The sequence below is a fragment of the Phascolarctos cinereus genome, unplaced genomic scaffold, assembly GCF_003287225.1.
Source record: "Phascolarctos cinereus isolate Bilbo 61053 unplaced genomic scaffold, phaCin_HiC Scaffold_5;HRSCAF=322, whole genome shotgun sequence".
In the NCBI taxonomy this organism is placed as follows: Eukaryota; Metazoa; Chordata; class Mammalia; order Diprotodontia; family Phascolarctidae; genus Phascolarctos; species Phascolarctos cinereus.
The window spans coordinates 245,005,671-245,026,218 of record NW_027555958.1 but is presented as its reverse complement, the minus strand read 5'-3'; the positions used below and the strand labels follow the sequence as shown (position 1 = coordinate 245,026,218).

The following is a 20,548-nucleotide window of genomic DNA, read 5'->3' as shown; positions in this document are numbered from 1 at the left end:
TGAATTAAGGTCTTGCTGACTCCAGGTCTAGTACTTTATCCATTATGCCACTTACCCTCTTGCCAGGAGGTCCAGGGGGACCATTCTCTCCAGTAGGACCTGGGGATCCCTAGGGAAAGGAGAAAGAGATGGAGCTATCAATGGTGAAGAGGTAATGCAAGCTGGGAACTGATGGTGATGAAAGTGGACAGATTAGGGAGAGGTTACACTAGAGTCCAGAGGTTGGGGGCATTGAAAAATCTGGAGGTTGGGAGTTGAAGGGTCTGAAAGTTGAGGTGGTCAAGAATCAAAGGTGAGAGAAACACGATCACTCACAGGCTGTCCAGCTTCTCCATCCTCCCCTTGGTCACCTTTAGCACCATCCTGACCCTGGAGAGATGGAGGAGTGAGGAGCTTAGAGGAAGATCTCAACCCTTCCTAGAATTATACCCCCAAGCTTTTCTGTCTTTCCAATTTTATTGCTCCCACAATTAACTACCAATGAATCATCAAGTACTTAGTAAGTGCATACTATGTGCATACTGGGAATGCAAACACAAAGAATGAAATAATTGCTAATCCTTATGACTGTGAAAGCCCAAGAAATACCTCCCATTCTCCAAGTAATCTATCAAAACCCCTGCCCCCCACTCCTTCCTACCCCCTTTCCTAAAGGTGAGACTTACTCGGGGACCCCCTTCTCCAGGAGGGCCAGGGTCACCAGGAAAACCAACAGGGCCCTGAGGGCAAAGGAGTAGAAAGGAGCTCAGTCACAAGGCCTCGAACAGACTCACCACCGATTCTGGAGCTATCACAGCCCCACACAGCACACATCCTACCCACCCAGCCCCCATTTCTGACACACCTACTCCAGTCAAGTTCACCTCCCTCTGGAGACAGAACCCCCTCCCATAACCCTTACCCCACCCCCACCTTGCTGTCCCACACCTTGGGGTCTGTGGGAATTGAGCCATCCTTCTATCCTCATTCCCTCAAACTCTCTGGGTGACCCTTACTCCATACTCACAGGGTTTCCTTTTGGGCCATCATCACCAGTGGGGCCCTTAGGTCCAGGTGGTCCAGCTTCCCCTGGTTGTCCTGACTCTCCTTTCTCTCCCCGTTCCCCTCTAGGGCCCTAGAGAGGGACAAAGGTGATGAAGAGACAGAAATGGAGGATGGGACAGAATAACCGGATTAATGGAAAGGTCACAAGGAAGTCAAGAGAATAACAGGCATGTTCCATGCCTTCAACTGCCCTTGCCCATTCCTCCACCCCCAAACCCCAACCCCCACCCCCTCCTGGAAGGAATGGGAGTGAAGGAAGGAAGAAGAGTTCAGGAAATAGATTGATCCAGATAAAGGACAACCCATGTGCTCAATCCTCTTAACAGTCAGTGAGGAAAGAAGGAAATAGGGGGCTGGGGGCATCACACAGATCCAGAGACCTTAGCTCCCCTGGCAAGAACTAATAATACAGCAGAAAGAATCGCTGATGGGAGGAAGGAAAGGGAGCTTCCCTTTCCCTGGGTTTTCAGTGCCTCAGGAGGTCACAGTTTAGGGAAAGTGGATATCAGCTGGGGGTTAGAGATGTCACTCACCTTGACTCCAGGTTCCCCAGGAACTCCTGGAGATCCTGACTCTCCTGGTTCCCCCTATAACAAGACTGGGGTCAAATACAGGCCCTCCCCATCCCACCTCCCCTTAGACCCATTCCTTCTCTGCCAGCCTCCCTGCCCCGCTTCCTCACACTATTCCCTGCCCACCTTTGCCCAACAACCAGAAGGATTCCCCTCCTCTTTTCCTCCCTCTGATTTTCCCTGCCCAGCTCCCCAAACCCATTTCCCCAACAGTTACCTTTTCTCCAAGAGGCCCCTGGTTTCCAACACCTCCTGGGGGGCCTTGTGGACCCTAAAAGAGGGACACAGTGATAAAGAGTTACCACCCAGAGAGTGAACAGTTTACAGAGATGGCAGGGAACAGATGGGCCTTAAGGACACAGCAGAAAATTAGAAGGGGGAGTTGGAAGGACTCCTTGATGGTCAGGATAAAGGGGCTGAAGGAGTATAACTCTTCTTCCAAGGAGATTTCTCATCACTGAAGAGAAACTGAAGGATGAGCCAAATGACCTGGGAGGGACATCAAGGTGGGAGATGGGAGATACTTACATCTGCTCCATTAGGTCCAGCAGGGCCTCGGGGTCCTGGTGGGCCAGGTGGGCCCTGGGGAGAGACAGAAGAGAGAAGAGGGGAAAAGATACAAGGAGACAAACAAATAGGATGAAGTCGAAATGGAGAAAGTCAGACTTTAAGTAAGGGACCAAAGTGGAAGTGGCCAGGGATCAATAAAAGGGGTCTTTGGGGCAGCTAGGTGGCACAGTGGACAGAGCACCAGCCCTGGAGTCAGGAGGACCTGAGTTCAAATCTGGCCTCAGACACACAATACTTCCTAGCTGTGTGACTCTGGGTAAGTCACTTAACCCCAATTGCCTCACTAAAAAAAAAATAAATACATAAAATAAAATAAAAGGGGTCTTTGAGAGTTAGTAAAGGGGTCACAGATGGGTCAGAGCAGGGGTTACTGAAGAACAGAGGAGGGCTATAATAAGTCAGTGGTTAGAGTTGGGGGGTCAATAGAGGGGTCACACTCACCATGGGTCCCACATCTCCTGTCTCTCCTTTCTCTCCTGAAGGGCCTGGTAAACCCTGTGGGTTAGACAAACACATAGAGACTGACATGAGGAAAAAGCCTAGGGGCTTTCCTTAAAGAAAGGTCAAGATCCCAATACTCTTTTGATGGCATCCCCATCTCCCTAAAAAAGCTGTCTCTTCCCCTCAAAATTTTTCACGCTCTGCTAATCCATGCTGCCTCCTACTTCTCTCTGAAGTCCCCCGTACCATCCTTCCCTTTAGTTCTGGAGTTGGAGTTGGGTGAGGGAGGCAGGCCCCATCTTCTCTCATCCCATGACCTTCAACACAAATACACACACAGAGAGCTCACCTGCAGGCCGATGGGTCCAGGAGGGCCATTAAATCCCCTTGTTCCCTCATCTCCTTTGGCTCCAAAATGTCCCTGGGGTCCCCGAGCACCGGGTTCTCCATCTACTCCCTACACACAGAGAAGGGATTTGGGGGTTGCATACACACACACACACATACACATACACACACACACAGAGAACCATACTAGGGGCAAGAAAAGAGGTCCCAGGTCCAGAAACTGAGGGGGTTCCCTCCAGCAAAGTAGGGAGGCACTTTCACTGAAGAACAAGTAAATGACAGGGATTGAGAAAGGGCACGTCAATAATAACTATAACAGCCCATGAATAGAGGAAAATTTTGGAGAAAGGATTGGTGCAGAATCAGGGAAGTCAGGAGTATCTGGTCACTCACCGCAGCTCCAGGCTGACCCAGGGGACCCAGTGGTCCAGGGGGTCCAGGAGGGCCCTGGCAAGAAAAAGAGAAGGTTAATCAGAGATACCAGAAGGTACAAAGACAAAAAGAGAGACAAGTAGAGTGGAAATGTGGCTAGGAAAGATGGGAATCATTAATGTTGAGGGGGCTAGAAAGACAGGCACACTAAGGCACTGTTGGGGGAGCTATAAGTTGATCCAACCATTCTGGAAAGCAATTTTGAATCATGTAAAGAAAGTAACTAAAGTGTCCCTTCCCTTTGACCCAGAGATTCTACCATTACGTATATACAAAGATTGTCAGTGACTAAAAGATAGGTCCTATAAAACCAATATAGCAACACTTTTTTGTGGTAGCAAAGAACTAGAAACAAAATAGATGCCCATCAATTAGAGGATGGCTAAAAAAAATTGTGGTGCATAAATATAATGAAATATTCTATAAGAAATGATGAATAAAGAAAAGCATGGGAAGAGTTATGAACTGATGCAAAGTGAAGTAAGTAGAAGTAAGTAGAACTAGGAAAACACTGTATACAATGACAAGACTATAAACGAAAAAGAACAACTAAAACTGAATGCCGTGGAATTATAATGACCAAGCTTGTCCCCCAAAAATGAGCTAGGAAAAGACACCGCCTTCCTTCTTCTTTTGTGAGGTATGGGGGAACTGTCGGTATAGAATCCTACAAATAACATCAGACTTTTTTAATGTGTTGGTTAGAATTGTGGAATTTTTTTTCTTCCCCTTTTAAAAAATTCTTCATTACAAAAGATGGAAGAGAGAGACAGTGGGAAATACAGTAAAACAAAAAGATATCAATACAAATATATACTTTTAAAAGAAATGAGGCCAAGAAATCAGAGGTCATGGTTACTCACATGTTCACCCTTGTTTCCTTTGCTGCCCTTCTGTCCAGCATCACCAACCTCACCCTGGAAGGGGGAGATATGTCAAATATAGGGATGGGAGACACAGAATGATGAATGGGAAAGGAGAAACTATTAACACAGCAAGATTAGAGGGCCACAGTTGAGTTATCTTGAACCTACCCTCTTCAAGAAGAGCCTGGGAATGATCAAGCGGTGGGGAGCAAGAGGGTTTGGGGTGAATTACCTTGTCTCCATCTTCTCCTGCCACACCTGGGGGGCCAGCAGGACCAGGTAGCCCCACAGGCCCTTGGACACCATCCCGGCCAGTTGGGCCAATGGGACCTTTCTCACCCTGTGAGAGGAAGAAGGGATTGAGAAATAAAGTCAGACACTGGGGGGACACATCAACCCTTCTCCCACCAAACCTCCTCACCAAAACCCCTTCCTCCATTACTCAATTCACAAACATAGTTTCCTCTATGTTCCCCCAAGGCCCTATCTTATCTAGCAGCATCTTCATCATTCCTCAGCTCCCAGACCACCCCCAACACCTTCAGTACAGAGACCTCATAAACACCCCTGTCCCATCTTCTTACACACACTCACCGGAACACCTTTTTCTCCAGCAGCACCCGGGGGACCCTGAGGCCCAGGCCTTCCTGGGGGACCAATGGGTCCTCCTGTGCCTGCCACACCCTGCTCTCCAGGAGAGCCCTAGAGGAAGAGACAGGATAAAATGAGGGTTAGCAAGAGGAACTACTGACCTAGAAGCTCCCTACAGAAGATTATTCTATGTTGCTTCTATCTAAAAATAGAGAAAGTCCACACAATCCCCCCCACATCCAACAATACTCTGCTTCTTGACTCTGAAGAGTCTAAGAGGAGTAATTTCCTCTCCCACTTCAGGCTCTTTCTCCACATGGAATGGGAGGAAGGATTCAATGACCTTGTCAGGGTCTCCCATTTTAAGTTCTCTCTCCTTTAAGACCCCAGACTCACCGCAGGGCCTGGGGGGCCAGGTGGACCTTCATTTCCCTTCAGGCCACCACCTCCCTGTAGAAGGAAGAGATAAGAGTGAAAAAGACAAAAAATCAGAGAAAAGGGAAATGGCAGGTCAGAGAAACTGAGGAAGGTATCAGAGAATCAGGCAGCAGACTATGGAGGGCCAGCAATCATGAAGGTGGGAGTGAAAAGATCAGAGAAACAGGGAAATCAGAGATCAGGCTGGGGTGTGAGGAGGGTCTGACGATGTTGGAGATATCTGCATTTGTCTATAATATATTTTGGGGTTATACTCACTCCAGTGCCTGGGAGGCCCCTTTCGCCAGGGAAGCCCCTCAAACCAGCTGGTCCATCCTTCCCAGGAGCTCCAGGGGGGCCAGGGTCTCCCTAAATGTGAGGCATAATGATGGAGACAATAAGAAATAGATACAGTCTCTTCCTAAACTGGGGAGAGGATGCCCAAGGCACTCTCGCTCCCATATACTTCCTCAGCCTCCCTTCCCCTGGATCCCCAGTCCCTGGTCCGTCTGTCCTGCATTTCCTATATTCCTCCCATCCTTACCTTGGTTCCCTCTTTGCCAGACGGCCCAGTCAGTCCCTGCTCTCCTGGGGGACCAGGGGGGCCTGGATGGCCTCGTTCCCCCATCGGTCCTGACTCTCCTGCAGCTCCCTGTGGGGTGGAAACAGCAATGTCACGTCACAGACCCTCCTAACAACCCCCTAAATTGTCTGTCTGACAACACCCTCACTTTCTGATTCGCATGATCTTTTGGGTGACAATAGGGGTTCTAAGAAACTCCCCACTCTTGGACCAAGTTATCTTGGGGAGGGGTGAGGGAGGATGCTTATGTGTGCAAATAAATGTGCCATCTTGTGGCTATACCTAGAAACTGCACCTTCCCCAAGAGCCCCAGGGAGATGGTCTAAAGCCACTCAGAATGGAAAGACATGGAAGGTTCCATATTCCCCTGTCCTCAAAGTCTTCAGAAACAGAAGCAACTGAAGGCTGGACTAGATTGCCCAAGGCCTCCCACCTCCAACTCCTCACCTGCATCATTGTCTCATCCAGTAACTACAGAGGGAATCATTTCATCCCTTCCCCAGCAAGGAGACAGGAAGAGAAGCATGGAGGAGGTGGGAGCGGGAGAGAGGTGAAAGGGCACACATCCCTAAATTTGAGGTCTATCATCCCCCAGGAGAAGACATACCTGAGGTCCCACCACCCCTGGGGGTCCAGGGGGTCCTGTCTTTCCTTGGAAACCCTGGAGAGAGAGAGAGAGAGACAGAGACAGATTAAAGAGATGTGCAGTTGTCAAATTATCATTGGTGTCCTACAGGGAAAGAGGGGTCACCACTGGGGCTATATTTAAATGAGCTGGGTACATCCACTGAAAAATACCTAAAATTAACGCAGTGTGGGTCAAGGGGGCAGGAGAGTTACAGGGGGGATCAAGAAGGGACAGTCACTTACCACTTCTCCTCGTTGGCCAGGGTGTCCTGGAAGCCCATCCTTACCAGGGGGGCCCTAGAACAAAGGATCAAAGATATGAGGACAAGGGAGGATAGAGAAAGGGGTAAAGAGTTCAAAAGGGGGTGCCCATAGAAGGACAAAGGAAAAAGATTGGAGTATATATGATGCAGGCCTTTGAGGGAGGGTAGGGGGGTGGGGTAGTTACAGAATAGATGGATAAAGGGGTTGGAAGTCAGAATCAAGGTTATACTCACTGGGGGACCTTTAGGGCCAGGGAAGCCATTGGGACCCTGAGGTCCAGGAAGACCCTAGAAACAATAGACAGGAATGGGATAGTAAGTCAGTGTGATAAAGGAGGGAAAGTGTGAACCTGGGGAGCAGATCGCCCTCCCCACAGCAGGAGACTGGCTCTCCCAAGCCCTAGCTCAGTGCACTATTCAGACACATTAGTTGCTGAGAAGACTGACAGTTATGGGTCAGACTCACCCTCTCCCCTGGGGGACCATGGGGACCATCACCACCAGACGTTCCCTGTAGGAGAGAAACAGAGTTAGGATGTCAGGGGCACCAACAAGCTTTCCCTTTGGAGAGGGAAAGTCAGTCGAGCAGGGGGAGGTATGGGGAAAGCTGAAGAGCGAATAAGTGACAAAAGGTAATGAAAGTAGATGATTATGGAGGATATTTGGTCCAAGCAAGAGTCACCAACCTTGGCTCCTGATTTTCCCGTGGCACCTCGAGGTCCTCGCTGGCCTCGTGGACCCTAGCAAGATATTGGGGGAAGATGGTGAGACACACAGATACAAGAATAGATTCTCCCACACTCACCGAGATTCTCTCTTTCACTTACCGTGGGACCACGCTCCCCTCGAGGCCCTGACTTCCCAGACAGGCCCTGTGGAGAAAGGGGTAGCGGGAGGTAAATACATCACCTACCTGCCATTCAGACTGCCTAAACCAGGGGTTCTTAACTTGAGGTCCACGGGATCCGTGGATAGATTTCCGGGGGCCCATGAATTTGGATAGGGAAAATCATATCTTTATTTCACTATAATTGGTTTCCTTTGTAATGCTACATATTCTATTTTATGCATTTAAAAGCATTCTTCTGAGAAGAGGTCCATAGGTTTCACCAGACTGCCAAAGGGGTCTATGATGTAAAAACCTGAGGACTCTGCTCTACAGAGCTCCCCCCACTCAGAGAGCCTTCATTCAACCCCACCTTCTCTGCCCACAGAATCCTGCTTTCTCAGGCCCTTCAGAACTCTTCTAAACCCTTCCCATAACCCACAACCCAAGCCCACCCTATCTCAGCTCCCAATCACACACTCTGCTCTCCAGCTTTTCTCTTACACAGACTCCCCTCCCTTCTTACCCGGGCTCCCTTCTCTCCATTGGCACCAGGAAATCCAGGGAATCCAAGTGACCCCTGGGACAGGAAGAGAGAGGAAAATATGGAGGAGTCATGGGATGAGAGATGAGATCATAAGAAAGGCCTTAGGGGTTCTCTCACAAGTACAAGTATAATAGAGATAACACAAGTATAATGAAGTGAAAAGAACTCTGGGCAAGAAGTCAGGGGACTTGGGGTTTGCCCCAGCTCTGTTCCTGACTAGGGGGCTATCTCCAGTCTTCCTGATCTATATCTTGCCACTGGACCCAGATGGCTCTGGAGGAGAAAGTGAGGCCGGTGACTTTGCACAACCTTCCCTCACTGAAATCCAATTCACTTCCATGTCATGGTGTCATCTTCCTGATGTCATGGTCCTCTTCCAGAACAAAGGACAAATAACAACAAGCTTCTGACTAGCCATGCAAGCTTGGAGGACTCACTTCCCCTCTCTGGGCCTGTTTCCTCCTCTGTAAACTGAATAGGCTGAACTAATGGCTGCTGGCATTCTATAGTCTCTATTGGTCTGAAATAGGGGATCAGTAAAGGGGAGAGAAACATGGGATGTGGGAGAAGGAAACAGAATCGAAATGGGGTTTCACAGCCTAAGCCTTACCTTGGGTCCCTGACGTCCCGGGTATCCAGGCAGACCAGGAACACCCAGTTTGCCCTGTGGAGAAGACAGAAAGAGCAATGAAGGTGGAAGGAAGAGAAGGGGCAAGCCATCACATAGACCCCTGGCATTAGCCCCCCCAGGCCCTTAGCCCCCCTGCTTTCTCCAAGGGGCCCAGGTCTCCCAATCCCACTCTCCTTCCTCCAAACCTAGCTGCTTGATGATTCTATTTTTCTATTTCTGTGAATGAATTTCTTTGCTTCCTTCCCAATCAGTCACTGAGCCCTGTTGATTCTTCCTTGTAATGTCTCTTAGATCCTTGCCCTTTTCTCTCCTGCCCTAGGTCAGGTGCTTCTCTCATCTATTTATACTATTCTTACAGCATCCTAACTGCTCTTCCAGCCTCCAGCCTCTCCCTTTTCCTACCCAACCTGCATGCACTACTAGACCAACCTGCCTAAAACAGCCCTCTCATCAGATCATTCCACAGCTCCTAATCCTTCAGTGGCCCCCCTTGTCCATAAGGAGAAAATGCAGCTTCCTCAAGCTGATCTTCCAAGCCCTCCATGCTCTAGCCATGACCTCCGTGACTCATTTATACACCCCTCCATTCAAGTCAGGCCAGTCTCCCATCAACACCCCATGCTTCATTCTCATCTCTGGCCCTTTGCTTATGCTGATCCCCTCAGTGCCCCCTCTTCAGATATTATCCATCTTTCAAAGTTCACCTTCCTCTATCAAAGCTTCCCTGGTCACCCCATTGCACTGACTTCTTCCTTCTCTAAACACGTTTTGGATGCAGAGTCCCACAGTCTCACTTGGTTACATAATACCTTGCATATTTCTTGAGTCGACTCATCTGCATCAATTCAGTCTTACCAATTACGCTGTGAGATCTTCTACCGCTCCACTGTATTCCTGACAGCACCCAGCACAGAGCTGGGCATGCCGTTGTGCTCAGTAACTACCCAGTAACTTCATTTGCTGAGACAACAGGTGGTCTCTCTAGTAAGCCAAAGGTGGCCAGTCTCCCCGCTATTGCCTATTTCTCCTAGAAACCCAAGCCTCTGGGTCAAGTGCCAGTTTTATGTAAATGTATATTACCAGCCCAGTGTCTTGAGCTCCAGGCCCATGTCACCAGCTGCCAGTGTTGTCATTTCACACTGGGAGTGCCTGCCAAAGGCATTTCAAACTCAGCACATCCAGAACAGAACTCGTGTTTCTCCCCAAACACGCTGCTCTCCCAAATTTACCTATTTCTGTCAAGGGTACCACCATCCTTCTAGGCTCAAAGGGAAGAGCATACTCCACACCTCACTCCTCACATTCCATCAGTTGCCAAATCTTGTCAATTCTACCCCCACAACATCTCTCCCACCTCCTCTCTACTCACATGGCCACCATCCTAATTTAGGTCCTTAATTCTTCTTGCTGGGACTAGGGCAATAGCTTCCTAACTGGTCTCCCTGCCTCTGGCCTCTCCCCTCTCCGATTCTTCTTGTACACAGCTGCCAAAGTGAAGTTCCTGAAGCACAAGGTTGATCGTGCTATTTCCCTGCTCAAAAAGCTCCAATGACTCCCTTTTGTCTCTGGGATAAATCATAACACCCACTTTGGCATTCAAAGGCTCTCACGGTCTGACTCAGGCCTACCTTTTTGTTTCCCCTCACATGCTCTCTATTCCAGCCAAACTGGCCTTCTTGCTGTTTCTTGGACACAAGAAATTTCTTTCCCTCCTGTTCCCTATGCCTGGGACACTCTGTCTTCTTAGAATCATTAGATTTCTTCAAAGATGAGCTCAAGGGGCAGCTAGGTGGTGCAGTAGATAGAGCTCTGGCCTTGGAGTCAGAAGGACCTGAGTTCAAATCTGGCCTCAGACGCTTGACACTTACTAGCTGTGTGACCCTGTGCAAGTCACTTTACCTCGATTGCCTCAGCAAAAAACAAAGAAACAAACAAAAAAAGATGAGCTCAAAAGCTACCTCCTACATGAGGCCTTTCCTGAAACAAACTTTCCTAGCTGGTGGTTCCCCTTAAAAAAAGGAATATTCTGTATTTAATTGCATATGTGTGTGTGTGTATCTATCTATATTTACATCCAGTTAAATAGTTTTCCCCAACAGAATGTAAGTTCCTTGAGGGCAATAACCATTTTATTTTTGCCTTTGTATCCAAAGCACATGGTGCCATGCCTGGCACATGAGAGGCACTTAATATATGCCTGTTGATTCGCTGATACTTTGATTTGTTCCCCTTGACCCCCATTACCTTCTCCCCCACAAGCCCTATGGGGCCTGGGTCTCCATTAGGTCCAGTTCTTCCCTTCGGCCCCTCAGGACCATCTTCTCCTCTTGAACCAGGGACTCCAACCTCACCCTAAGGGAGATGGGGAGAATGTAAGGATCAGGAGGTCAGAGCTTACAGTAGGGAGTTGAGAGTTAAGTTAAGTATGTGGATCATTTGGTATCAGAAGGATTACTTGACGCGGGGAAATACCTGTGATAGGGATCTCAAAAAGGTAAGAGTCATAGGAGGTTGAGGGTATGCTCTTGGGAGATAGAGGATACTTGGGAAAGTCAGGGAGTTCCATGGCACTACTGCTGGAGGGAGTTGGGATGGTATTGGGTGTTCAGATAATATGAACAGCAGTGTAACATTGGGGTCACTGTAATATTGGGGTATGAAGGTGGGCCAAGGGGTTTGGAATTGGAGACTCAGAAGCTACCTAGGGGATGGAAGAATCACTGAAGGCCCAGATAGATGTCAGGGGGGCACTGAAGCTAATGGAGAAGTTCTCATACTTACTCGGTCACCTTTCACACCCATGTCACCTTTAAAACCAGGAAAACCATCTTCCCCCTGAGAAGAGGCAAAGAGAGGCAAAGAAATAGGTAGAAAGAGTGTAGGAGGACCCCAGAGAGGCCAGGAATTAGGAGCTTGGAGGGTCATGGTGGCAATTCTGGATAAAGATTGGGAGGATTGGATAAGGAAGGATTGGAGGGTGAGAGGTAAGAGAGATGGAGGCTCAGATGATGGGAGGAGATGTCAGGATAAAGCTGCCTGGAGAGGGTAGTGGGGGGAAGCTATAGGAGTCAACCAAGGGGTTCTCTCACCTTCTCTCCCTTATGACCTTTCAGGCCTCGAATTCCGTCCACACCCTGGAAAGAGAGATGAAGAATAATTGAGAGACAAAATTCAGGTTTGGAGAATAGGACCCTGAGATACAGAAATCCTTCTCCTGGCCACTCCCACCCCTGCCAAGTCCACCTCCCTCTCTGGCCACATGTTACCTTGACACCTCGAGGTCCAGGGTATCCTAGGGGACCCTGTGGACCAGATGGGCCCTGGATGGAGAAGGAAAAAAAGAAGTCCCAGAAGGGTTAGATGAATGTGGTCACTAGGAGGTCAGGGCAACAGGGGTGGATAGGTCAGGCTGGAAGAACTGGAAGAACAGCACTTCTGGGATATTATAGTAACTTTAGAATCACAGGATGCTGAAAAGAGGAAGTAAGGTCTCTTACCTGGTTCCCTTTGGTTCCTGGTGGACCCTCCTTTCCTGGATGGCCCTGGAGGGGAAGGGCAGAAACAGAACGAGATCTCATACCATGAGTTCTCTTACCTCCCCATCCCCACATCCCCAACTCTAACCTAGCAACCATCAAATCCTTGTGACTAGCTAGAAACCTTTCAAGGCAAAGAAGATGGGAGGGAGGAATCTAGGGAGGGGAGAGGAGGCAAGATGGTACTGGAAGATCTTTGTGGGTCAGAAATAACGTTACTCTTTGAGAATGGGGAAAGTCAAGAGACTGGTTCCAACATAACCAGGAGTAACCGAATTATGAGCTCATGGCAGCCTGGGACCCAGGAATTATGAGGGGTTAGGGGAAATCACTCACCGGGGGTCCATCGGAGCCAGGCATCCCTGGAAGACCTGGTTTCCCTTGAGGACCCTGCAAAAGGGCAATGAGGGGATCATAGCTACAGGCAGCAATGTTATGAACAGACAGGCAGAGCCCTACATAGTTGTACAGTCCTTTCCCACACCTCCCAGCATACCTCAAGTTCCCATCCTTCCCATACTACTCCATCATCCTAGTCTCAATATGTCCTCTTTCCCTCTCTTTCCCATGACCCTCATCTTCTTAACCACCATCTGTTTGCTCCACCACCCCCATCACTCACCTTCTCTCCATGGGGGCCAATGGCACCTTGAGGCCCAGGAAGACCCTGACAGATGTAAGAAGAGGGATGTCATGAGAGGATTGTAGGGTCTATTTCCCTCTATCCTCACAACCCTGGCCACATCCCTCCTCTTACCCATCACTGCATAGGAAGAACCAAAGCCCCCTAATTGCATTGCCCCAGTCTTAGTACTAACCCTATTGCAGTGACCAGGGATAGTATAAGCTCTCACTCTCTCCCAACTAACACCAAGGGTCTGGGTATGAGCTTAGGATGGAGAAAGGGGCAATGTGTAAAGGCAGAGTAGGTGAGGCAGATCAGAGGGTATAGAAGATGAAGCAATGGGGCTACTCACCTGGGTTCCTGGTGTACCCTGTTGTCCAGGAGGGCCAGGCTCTCCCTGGGGACCCTGGAGATGAAGAACAATATAGGGGTCAGCTGGGAAGGTAATATGAGGACTGACCCCCAGGTCACTAGATAGATAGAAGATAGAAGATATGAAATGAATGCAGCACTGGACTATGAATCAGGAGACTTGAGTTCTAGTCTCAGGTCTACCACAGACGTACTATGTGACCTCTCTAAGCCTCAGTTTCCCTTTCTGTAAAAGAAAGGGGTCTTTCTGAGATCTCTGCCAGTTTTGACATACTATGATTCTACGACCCATGACCATAACTGAGGGCCAAGGGGCTTCCGGGAAAGGCCCGTGGAATATCAGGATTAAAAGGATTTTGGGGGGTGGGAATAGCAATTAGAGAAGCCTTCCCAAGTACATAAATCAATTAGCTTTCAATTAGCAAGTATTTATATACTTAAATATGTTATATTTATATATGTATAATAAGTATACATGATAGAACATATACATATGATATTTCTACACTATACCTATTATGGGCCAGGTACCATGCCAGGCTTACCAAGTTTCCTTTGGGGCCATGGGGTCCATCGATGCCTCTGACTCCCTGAAACATAAAAAGAGACTGAGAGAAGGAAAAAAGGGGGCAAAGAGATGGAGGCTGGGAGAGGGTCTGTGGGTTTCTGGGTGAGGAGCCCCATCCCAGGGTGTGGGTGTGTCCCCTCCATCTCTCAGGTGCCCCATTCACCCAAAACCCAAGTAAACAAACTCATGTCCCTGGCTCCCTGCCAGGTGTGGGTTTGTGGACTTGTGGGTTTGTTTTGTTTTTCTTGAGGGTTTTTTTTTTGGTAACACATAAAGCAGACAGTGAAATATATGATATGGTCATTTGAGACCTGGGCGTAAAAATGACAAGAGAACAGTGAGTTCATTTAGGAGCCAAGGGAAAGAGAGAGGGGAGGAGAGGTCAAGAGGTTAAGATTTCGGAGGACCAGGGGTTTAAAAGTTCAGGAGGTGGGTTAAGGTGTGAGGAAGGGTTACTTACTGGGGGTCCAGGGATTCCAGGAGGACCTTTGGGGCCCAAAAGACCTCGGGGACCCTAGGTTAGGGGTAGAGCAGAAGAAGAAGACATTTGCATCAAAGAGAACAGCTCAGGACTGTGACTTTTCATCTCTTGGTTTCCCTGGATCCACAGTCCCAACACAACCATACCCCCTTCTCCTCCTGCCCATTATTCCCCCTATACTCACCGACTCCCCAGGCAGGCCTCGTGGTCCAATTTCTCCATCATCTCCCTAGTGGGTAGAGAGGAACAGGGAAGGAGTGAGGAGATTCTCCCAAAGCCCACAGACTTCCTTCCCCAAACACCACATATGTTCCCCCTCTTTCAGTCCTCTCCTTTCCCACCTATCCAGCAGCCCCCACTGCCACTCACCCTCTCTCCATCCTCCCCTGGAGGACCAGGAAGACCTTGGGATCCACTCTCACCCTGGAGTGAGGAAGACAGGTGTCACTGAGACTTCAGATCAGCCCCTTCCGCCCAACGCACACCCCATAGACAGACACCAACTCTCTCCTCCCCAACCAAGTTCCCAAGAACCAAGGTTCTCAATCTGGAACATGAGAACTTGTTTTAAAAAATATTTTGATAACTGTATTTCAATATGATTGGTTCCCTTTGCAATTCCATGTATTTTATGCATTTAAAAACACTATTCTGAGGAAGGGTCCATAGGTTTCACCAGACTGCCAAAAAAGTCCATGGCCCAAAAAAGATTAAGAACCCCTTTAGTGAGTTCTTCAGTATCATCAGCAACTACCACCCCAACCCCACTTCTTCGTTTGGGGATTCACACTTTGCTGACATCCCCCTCTTATCTGGTCTCCAACTCCACGTAGTCCAGATGGTTCTCTAGCTCCACTTGGACTCATTCTTGGGTGCTGAAGGAACTGAAACTCTGCCCCTTCCCCAAACACATAGTCTATCCCACATACAACTGTCCGTCTCTTTCCCTCCCTCTTCTCTCTGGTAATCAGCCCCTCAGTCTCTTTCCCCATATACTCACTCTGTGTCCTTTCTCTCCTGGAAGCCCTGGGAGCCCATCAAATCCTCGGTCACCCTGAGAGAGTAAGTGTGAGAACCCAACTCACTCCCATCCCATTGAGGGGGAGTCAGGGAATGCCTGGGGCACATGCTAACAAGCAGAAAATTAAAGGAAGAAGCACTCAGGAAGGAGAATGGGTAATCAGAGGCCTGGGGGGCTCAAGAGGGCATCAAGGACTATAGAGAGACAGGAGGGTCACAGAGGCGTTTCTTGTGCTGTTACCTTCACCCCAGGCTCCCCTGGCATCCCTCGGGCTCCATCAGCTCCAGCACGACCCTGAAGGGATAGGAGGAAATGATGGGGTTGGATTCAAGTGAGAGGGACATCCCTCTATATAGATTCCTGTCTCCTCACTCCCACCACTGCATCACTCCCATCACAGACCCACCTCTCCATACCCTCCCCTAGCAAAGCCAGGTTCTTTCCACAACACATCCCTCACCACCAAGAGGCTACCTGCCCCCCCAGGTGAGTCCCCACCTTAACCCCTCCACTTACCCTGCGTCCAGCTTTGCCTGGGGGGCCTGAAAGGCCCTGGGGACCCCGTGGGCCCTGGTGCAGGGGAGAAACAGGATATATGAAGTCAGTGGAAAAGGAAGATGAAAAGGTCACTCATGAAGTGGTTGAGGATTAGAGTCAGGGTGAGGCAAGTGTTAGAAATAAGGAAAGAGAAATAAGGGGTCAGGGCTGGCACTGTACCTGAGGGCCTAAGTCTCCAGATTCTCCCTTAAGTCCGGGACTCCCAGGATGGCCCTGAGATAAAAGACATAAAAGGATGGCATGAGATAATAGGAGATAAAAGGAGGGCAAATGGGGAACAGGCCCCCCAGTGCCCTCCCAAGGACCTCAACATTGAAGATCAATCCCCAACCCAGATACCCCCAGGAACACTATATCCTAAGAGTTTCCATACTCTCCTTTTGTTTTCCTCAAAAAAAATTCTCCACCTCCCATCTCCAGACATACACACACACACACACACACACACACACCACACACACACCACACACACACACACACACACCCCTCCCCATCACTCACCAGGGGTCCAGGGCGGCCTGTATAGCCCATGGGGCCAGGAGGACCCCGGAGCGCCAACTAAGGAGTAGGGAGATATTAGAACTGAGAAGAGGAAGCAGAAGAAGAAACCTCCAACATTCTCCCAACATCTACCCCCTTCACCTCATTCCCCAATTCTTAAAACCCAAACCCCTGTCCTAAATTTACCTCTAGCCTCTTCCCAACTTTTTCCTCCAACACCAGCCAATCCTCCAAACTCCTGCAGAAGCTTCCCTTTGCCCTCACTCCTTCTCAGTCCAGGTGATGCTCACCATCCTCATCCCCAGTCCCAACAGGTTAAATTTCCCCAGACCCTCCCAACATCTTCCCCCAGCAAGGGGAGCTGGCATGGACACAGCTGAGCCCTTCACCCTAATGACATTCCCTGCTCACCCTAGCCTGCTGCAGGATAGCCTGGGCCTGAGCCTCTTGAGCTGCCACCACAGGACCCTTGTCCCCACCACCACTGCCGAACCGGAACTGGGCAGTGTGAGAAGTAGTGGAACCAAGAGTAAAATGGAAAGGGGAAAAAAAAAAAAGGTGATTCAGTGCCTAGAAGCCATCCATCTATCACCTCTCCCCCATTCTAAGGTACCCAAGTGGCCATCCCTACACCATCTCCAGGATTATACACCGTCTAAACACCCAAGCCCTCCCCCTCCCAATATCCCTTTGAGTTCTAGGTAACAACACTAGGGTTCCTGGACCCAACTTAATACCTATACCAGGCATATTTATCTTTCTTCTGGGTCCACTCTTCTTTGATTTTCTCTGGTATAAATTATGCCATTCCTGGTTCTGGATGACTCATTCCTGCTACTAGATCACATCCATGCTGTTCCCCCATCCCATCTTACCCTAGGGAAATCCCTTTTAGCTTGGACTCCTCCCCCTTCAGACTTTCCTCACCCCTTAGTACTCCTTGATTTCAGGAGTTCCCCAATATGCCAGTCCTAGGGTTCCTGATATCTTGGGTTCTAGCTAGCCCATCACCAATGACACCATTTTCTGATGTCCAAAATAGAACTCACAGGAAGCATAAGTGATGTTCCAGGAGGACCAGGGGTCCCATCTGAGCCAGGAAGACCTGCACGGCCTGGGGGACCCTTTTGGGGGTAGGGAGAGGAAAGAGGGGAATAAGGACAGAATTAGGGTGGAAGAAAGGAGAATAGAGAGACAGTAGGGAAAGCTAACATCTCCCCCAAGAGTCCTGCCATGGAATATCAGGGCCAGAAGACTCCTTTAAGTGTCCTCCAACCCTTCCCCAGCTCCCACAAACAGAAATGAGGCAGCAGATACCAGGCACCTCCTCCTTAAGCGTGAATTTCACCTTCCCTTCCTGGTAACAAGCATCACATTGCCTTTATCAATCCGCCAAGTAGAAAATATTTATTTTTAACACCAAAGGTATCCCAGGGTCTCCTGAGCCCTTCTACTCAGGCCACTACCCTCTTACCCTTTCTCCAGGATCACCAACAGGACCAGGATTCCCCTGAATTCCAGGGGGGCCAGTCAATCCCTATGGGGACAGAAGGAAGGAATTCAGATGTAGGAGAGCGGGATCAAGAGTTCAGGAAGAGGGGGAGGGGCAGTAGACATAAGCCAGGAACAGTGAGTCTGGAGCAGAGGGGAGCCTCAGAAAGAATTCTCAAAGGAGCTCAGGATTAATTCAAAACGGGACGATTAGAAGGGGCAGCTGAATTATGTACAAATTTTATAGTTTCCAAAGCATTTTATCAATTATTACCTAGTTTGAGTCTCCTAACCACCCTATGAAGTAGACACTCAAGCTATTATTATCCCCATTTTATAGATAAGGAAGCTGAGGCTCAGAGAGATTCAGTGATCTGCCCATGATCAGCCAATAGTGTAAGAAATAAGATTCAAACTCAGGTTTTCCTGTCTCTAAGTCCACTATGGGACCTGTGTAAATAAGTGAGGGCTCTGGGGGTAGGTCACATAAAGAAGGTATGAAGATATGGGGAGAAATGAGCAAGTGGATATTGTAGGGATACTATCAGGAAGATGGAGATGGGGGAGACCATGAAGAGTTTATTGAGAATTTGAAGAGGAAAGGTCAAAGCTAGACTCACCGCAGGTCCTTCAGGGCCTGGTGGCCCTTCCACTAGCATTCCCTGCAAAGACAGAGGTCTGAGGTCAAGGTCATTGTCATCCTAATAGCTTCCCCTATGCTGAGGACACCCAAGCACCTGCAACCCCAGGAATTCTTGCTGAGCCAGCAAGTGTCATGACTTACAGGTTCCAAGACAGCTGGTTCTCCCTTCTCTCCCTTCAGCCCCCGGACTCCACGGGCAGCCTGAGGGAGACACACATGTAACCCCAAGTGGGGTCTGTGAGCAGCAGATACCCATCCAACAACCCCTCACAACCCCCTCAAATAGCCCCACCCCAAGGATACTCTAGACCTCGTTTCCCTTTTTCCTCACTACCAACTCTAATGCATGGATCCCTCATAGTTTGCTAGCCTTCTCTTACAAATCCCTAACCCCAAATACCTCCACCAGAAACCCCTCAAAGCTAACTCAGAGCCTACTAACTTCCATTCACCCCCACCCAGGAAAGATACCTGCATAGGCCCCACCCTGACTTCTGTAGGGGTGCCTCATAGGAAAACCCCAAGATCCCCCTAGGGATAATCTTTCCCCAAACCCAATCCTCCTGAATTTTCTATCCAAGGATTTTCACCCAAGTATTTTCCTCTCTTCCCTCAGGAATATGTAAAAGTACAAAAAAAAAGTTATCTACTACCTCAGATTCTTTCCCTACCCTTACCCCAACCCTATAAGACCACCAAACCCAGATTCATCTGAGGAGATTTTTGGAAACAATCCCTTAAACTTAGGACTCACATCCTGCTTTTCCCAGGTTCCCTAACCCAAGCTCTCCACCCTCAGTGCAGACCACCTCACCACCCACCTAGCTCATCCTCCATCAGCACCCTGTAAACCCTGTGTTTACTGCCCCAACTCTGAAACCAGAACCCCACCCTATTCTAAGTCATCCCACTCCCACAGTCCTTGTTTCTAATACCTTCTCCCCTTTTACCCCCATGATCATGGCAGGATAGGCTGGATGCCACCTTCAAGGTCTTCAGAATTCCCAGGAATGTCCTCCCCCACAAACAGCAAGGATCAATTGACCAAACTCTCCCAGCCCCTTGGATAACCCCAAATTACTAGACAATAGCAGAGGAAGCAAGAGGTAGTAGAAGGTTAGGGGTGGGAATATTAGAGAATAATCATGATGGTAAAACATCAGGCCAGGGGAGGCAGCCATAACAACAGGAAAGAAGCAAGACATACACAGGAAGTGGCCCCAAAGAAAAACCAGTAACACAAGAAATAGGCCATACTGAATCACACGTGATCAAAACAGACAGGAAATGGCTGGAGACACAAAGAAAAAGAGAAGCACATTTGGAAGAAACACATATGCCATGACTAAGGCAAACAGGAAGTGGCCAAGACAGACAGGAAATCCCATTGAGGCAAGAATCTTTGGGGTGCTCTTCAGGTAGAATATGGCTTTCATAGCCAAGAGAAAAAGGAAATCACATGAGACAGATAAGAAATGGCTCCTTTCAAGAAGGCATTACATGTGAGGGAAAAAAATGTCAAGAAAAATACAGGACACACAGGAAGTAGCCATAGAAAGCAAGGCTCACAATAAGAGCATCAAGATTAGCACTGCCTGGCATATACAAGAAGTGGCTTATTCATAGGAAATGGGAAGAGACAACATGGTTACTGCAGCCAGGACACACAGTCACAAACAAGTGGCTCTCAGGCCAACACCAACATGAAGATGGATGCTATGACTAAGACAAACGGGAAATGACTTGTTGGGCAGGAAGTGGGCCTAGTTTTGGAAAAGCAACACAACATTGAAATTTAAATCTTTTGATATCAGTGCAGACAGGAAGAAAAAATGAGCAACATGATGTGGAAACAGACAGGAACTGGTCACAAAGTAGAGGCTTTTTGCCCCAGAACAACATGAATGCATCAGCCTAAACATACAGAAAGTGTCCAAAACAAACAGGAAATGGTCCCCGGAGGAAAAAAAATGATCCAGCCACCCTAAGCAGAA

At 48.8% G+C, this 20,548-nt stretch overlaps 1 protein-coding gene across 6 annotated transcripts in view; it reads right to left on the bottom strand.

The window, feature by feature from the left end:
- The window catches only part of COL11A2 (collagen type XI alpha 2 chain), a 39,412-nt gene that overhangs the window by 5,759 nt on the left and 13,105 nt on the right, over positions 1 to 20,548 (bottom strand). For 5 of the 6 annotated variants that reach the window (XM_020974215.2, XM_020974216.2, XM_020974218.2 and 2 more), the window contains 46 exons: positions 18,696 to 18,755; positions 18,532 to 18,573; positions 17,895 to 17,957; positions 17,470 to 17,544; positions 16,832 to 16,918; positions 16,421 to 16,477; positions 16,079 to 16,132; positions 15,878 to 15,931; positions 15,602 to 15,655; positions 15,341 to 15,394; positions 14,710 to 14,763; positions 14,525 to 14,569; positions 14,320 to 14,373; positions 13,837 to 13,881; positions 13,272 to 13,325; positions 12,917 to 12,961; positions 12,631 to 12,684; positions 12,256 to 12,300; positions 12,025 to 12,078; positions 11,848 to 11,892; positions 11,540 to 11,593; positions 11,003 to 11,110; positions 8,738 to 8,791; positions 8,107 to 8,160; positions 7,582 to 7,626; positions 7,441 to 7,494; positions 7,221 to 7,265; positions 6,989 to 7,042; positions 6,735 to 6,788; positions 6,472 to 6,525; positions 5,826 to 5,933; positions 5,561 to 5,650; positions 5,261 to 5,314; positions 4,868 to 4,975; positions 4,506 to 4,613; positions 4,271 to 4,324; positions 3,369 to 3,422; positions 2,977 to 3,084; positions 2,628 to 2,681; positions 2,145 to 2,198; positions 1,834 to 1,887; positions 1,578 to 1,631; positions 1,007 to 1,114; positions 666 to 719; positions 316 to 369; positions 56 to 109 (listed from right to left, as the gene is read on the bottom strand). In XM_020974215.2, coding sequence (XP_020829874.1) covers positions 56 to 109; positions 316 to 369; positions 666 to 719; positions 1,007 to 1,114; positions 1,578 to 1,631; positions 1,834 to 1,887; positions 2,145 to 2,198; positions 2,628 to 2,681; positions 2,977 to 3,084; positions 3,369 to 3,422; positions 4,271 to 4,324; positions 4,506 to 4,613; positions 4,868 to 4,975; positions 5,261 to 5,314; positions 5,561 to 5,650; positions 5,826 to 5,933; positions 6,472 to 6,525; positions 6,735 to 6,788; positions 6,989 to 7,042; positions 7,221 to 7,265; positions 7,441 to 7,494; positions 7,582 to 7,626; positions 8,107 to 8,160; positions 8,738 to 8,791; positions 11,003 to 11,110; positions 11,540 to 11,593; positions 11,848 to 11,892; positions 12,025 to 12,078; positions 12,256 to 12,300; positions 12,631 to 12,684; positions 12,917 to 12,961; positions 13,272 to 13,325; positions 13,837 to 13,881; positions 14,320 to 14,373; positions 14,525 to 14,569; positions 14,710 to 14,763; positions 15,341 to 15,394; positions 15,602 to 15,655; positions 15,878 to 15,931; positions 16,079 to 16,132; positions 16,421 to 16,477; positions 16,832 to 16,918; positions 17,470 to 17,544; positions 17,895 to 17,957; positions 18,532 to 18,573; positions 18,696 to 18,755 — 2,841 coding nt within the window. Of the gene's footprint in view, positions 1 to 55; positions 110 to 315; positions 370 to 665; positions 720 to 1,006; positions 1,115 to 1,577; positions 1,632 to 1,833; positions 1,888 to 2,144; positions 2,199 to 2,627; positions 2,682 to 2,976; positions 3,085 to 3,368; positions 3,423 to 4,270; positions 4,325 to 4,505; positions 4,614 to 4,867; positions 4,976 to 5,260; positions 5,315 to 5,560; positions 5,651 to 5,825; positions 5,934 to 6,471; positions 6,526 to 6,734; positions 6,789 to 6,988; positions 7,043 to 7,220; positions 7,266 to 7,440; positions 7,495 to 7,581; positions 7,627 to 8,106; positions 8,161 to 8,737; positions 8,792 to 10,130; positions 10,260 to 11,002; positions 11,111 to 11,539; positions 11,594 to 11,847; positions 11,893 to 12,024; positions 12,079 to 12,255; positions 12,301 to 12,630; positions 12,685 to 12,916; positions 12,962 to 13,271; positions 13,326 to 13,836; positions 13,882 to 14,319; positions 14,374 to 14,524; positions 14,570 to 14,709; positions 14,764 to 15,340; positions 15,395 to 15,601; positions 15,656 to 15,877; positions 15,932 to 16,078; positions 16,133 to 16,420; positions 16,478 to 16,831; positions 16,919 to 17,469; positions 17,545 to 17,894; positions 17,958 to 18,531; positions 18,574 to 18,695; positions 18,756 to 20,548 lie in introns of those variants that run through there. The other variant, XM_020974220.2, reaches the window with a different exon arrangement.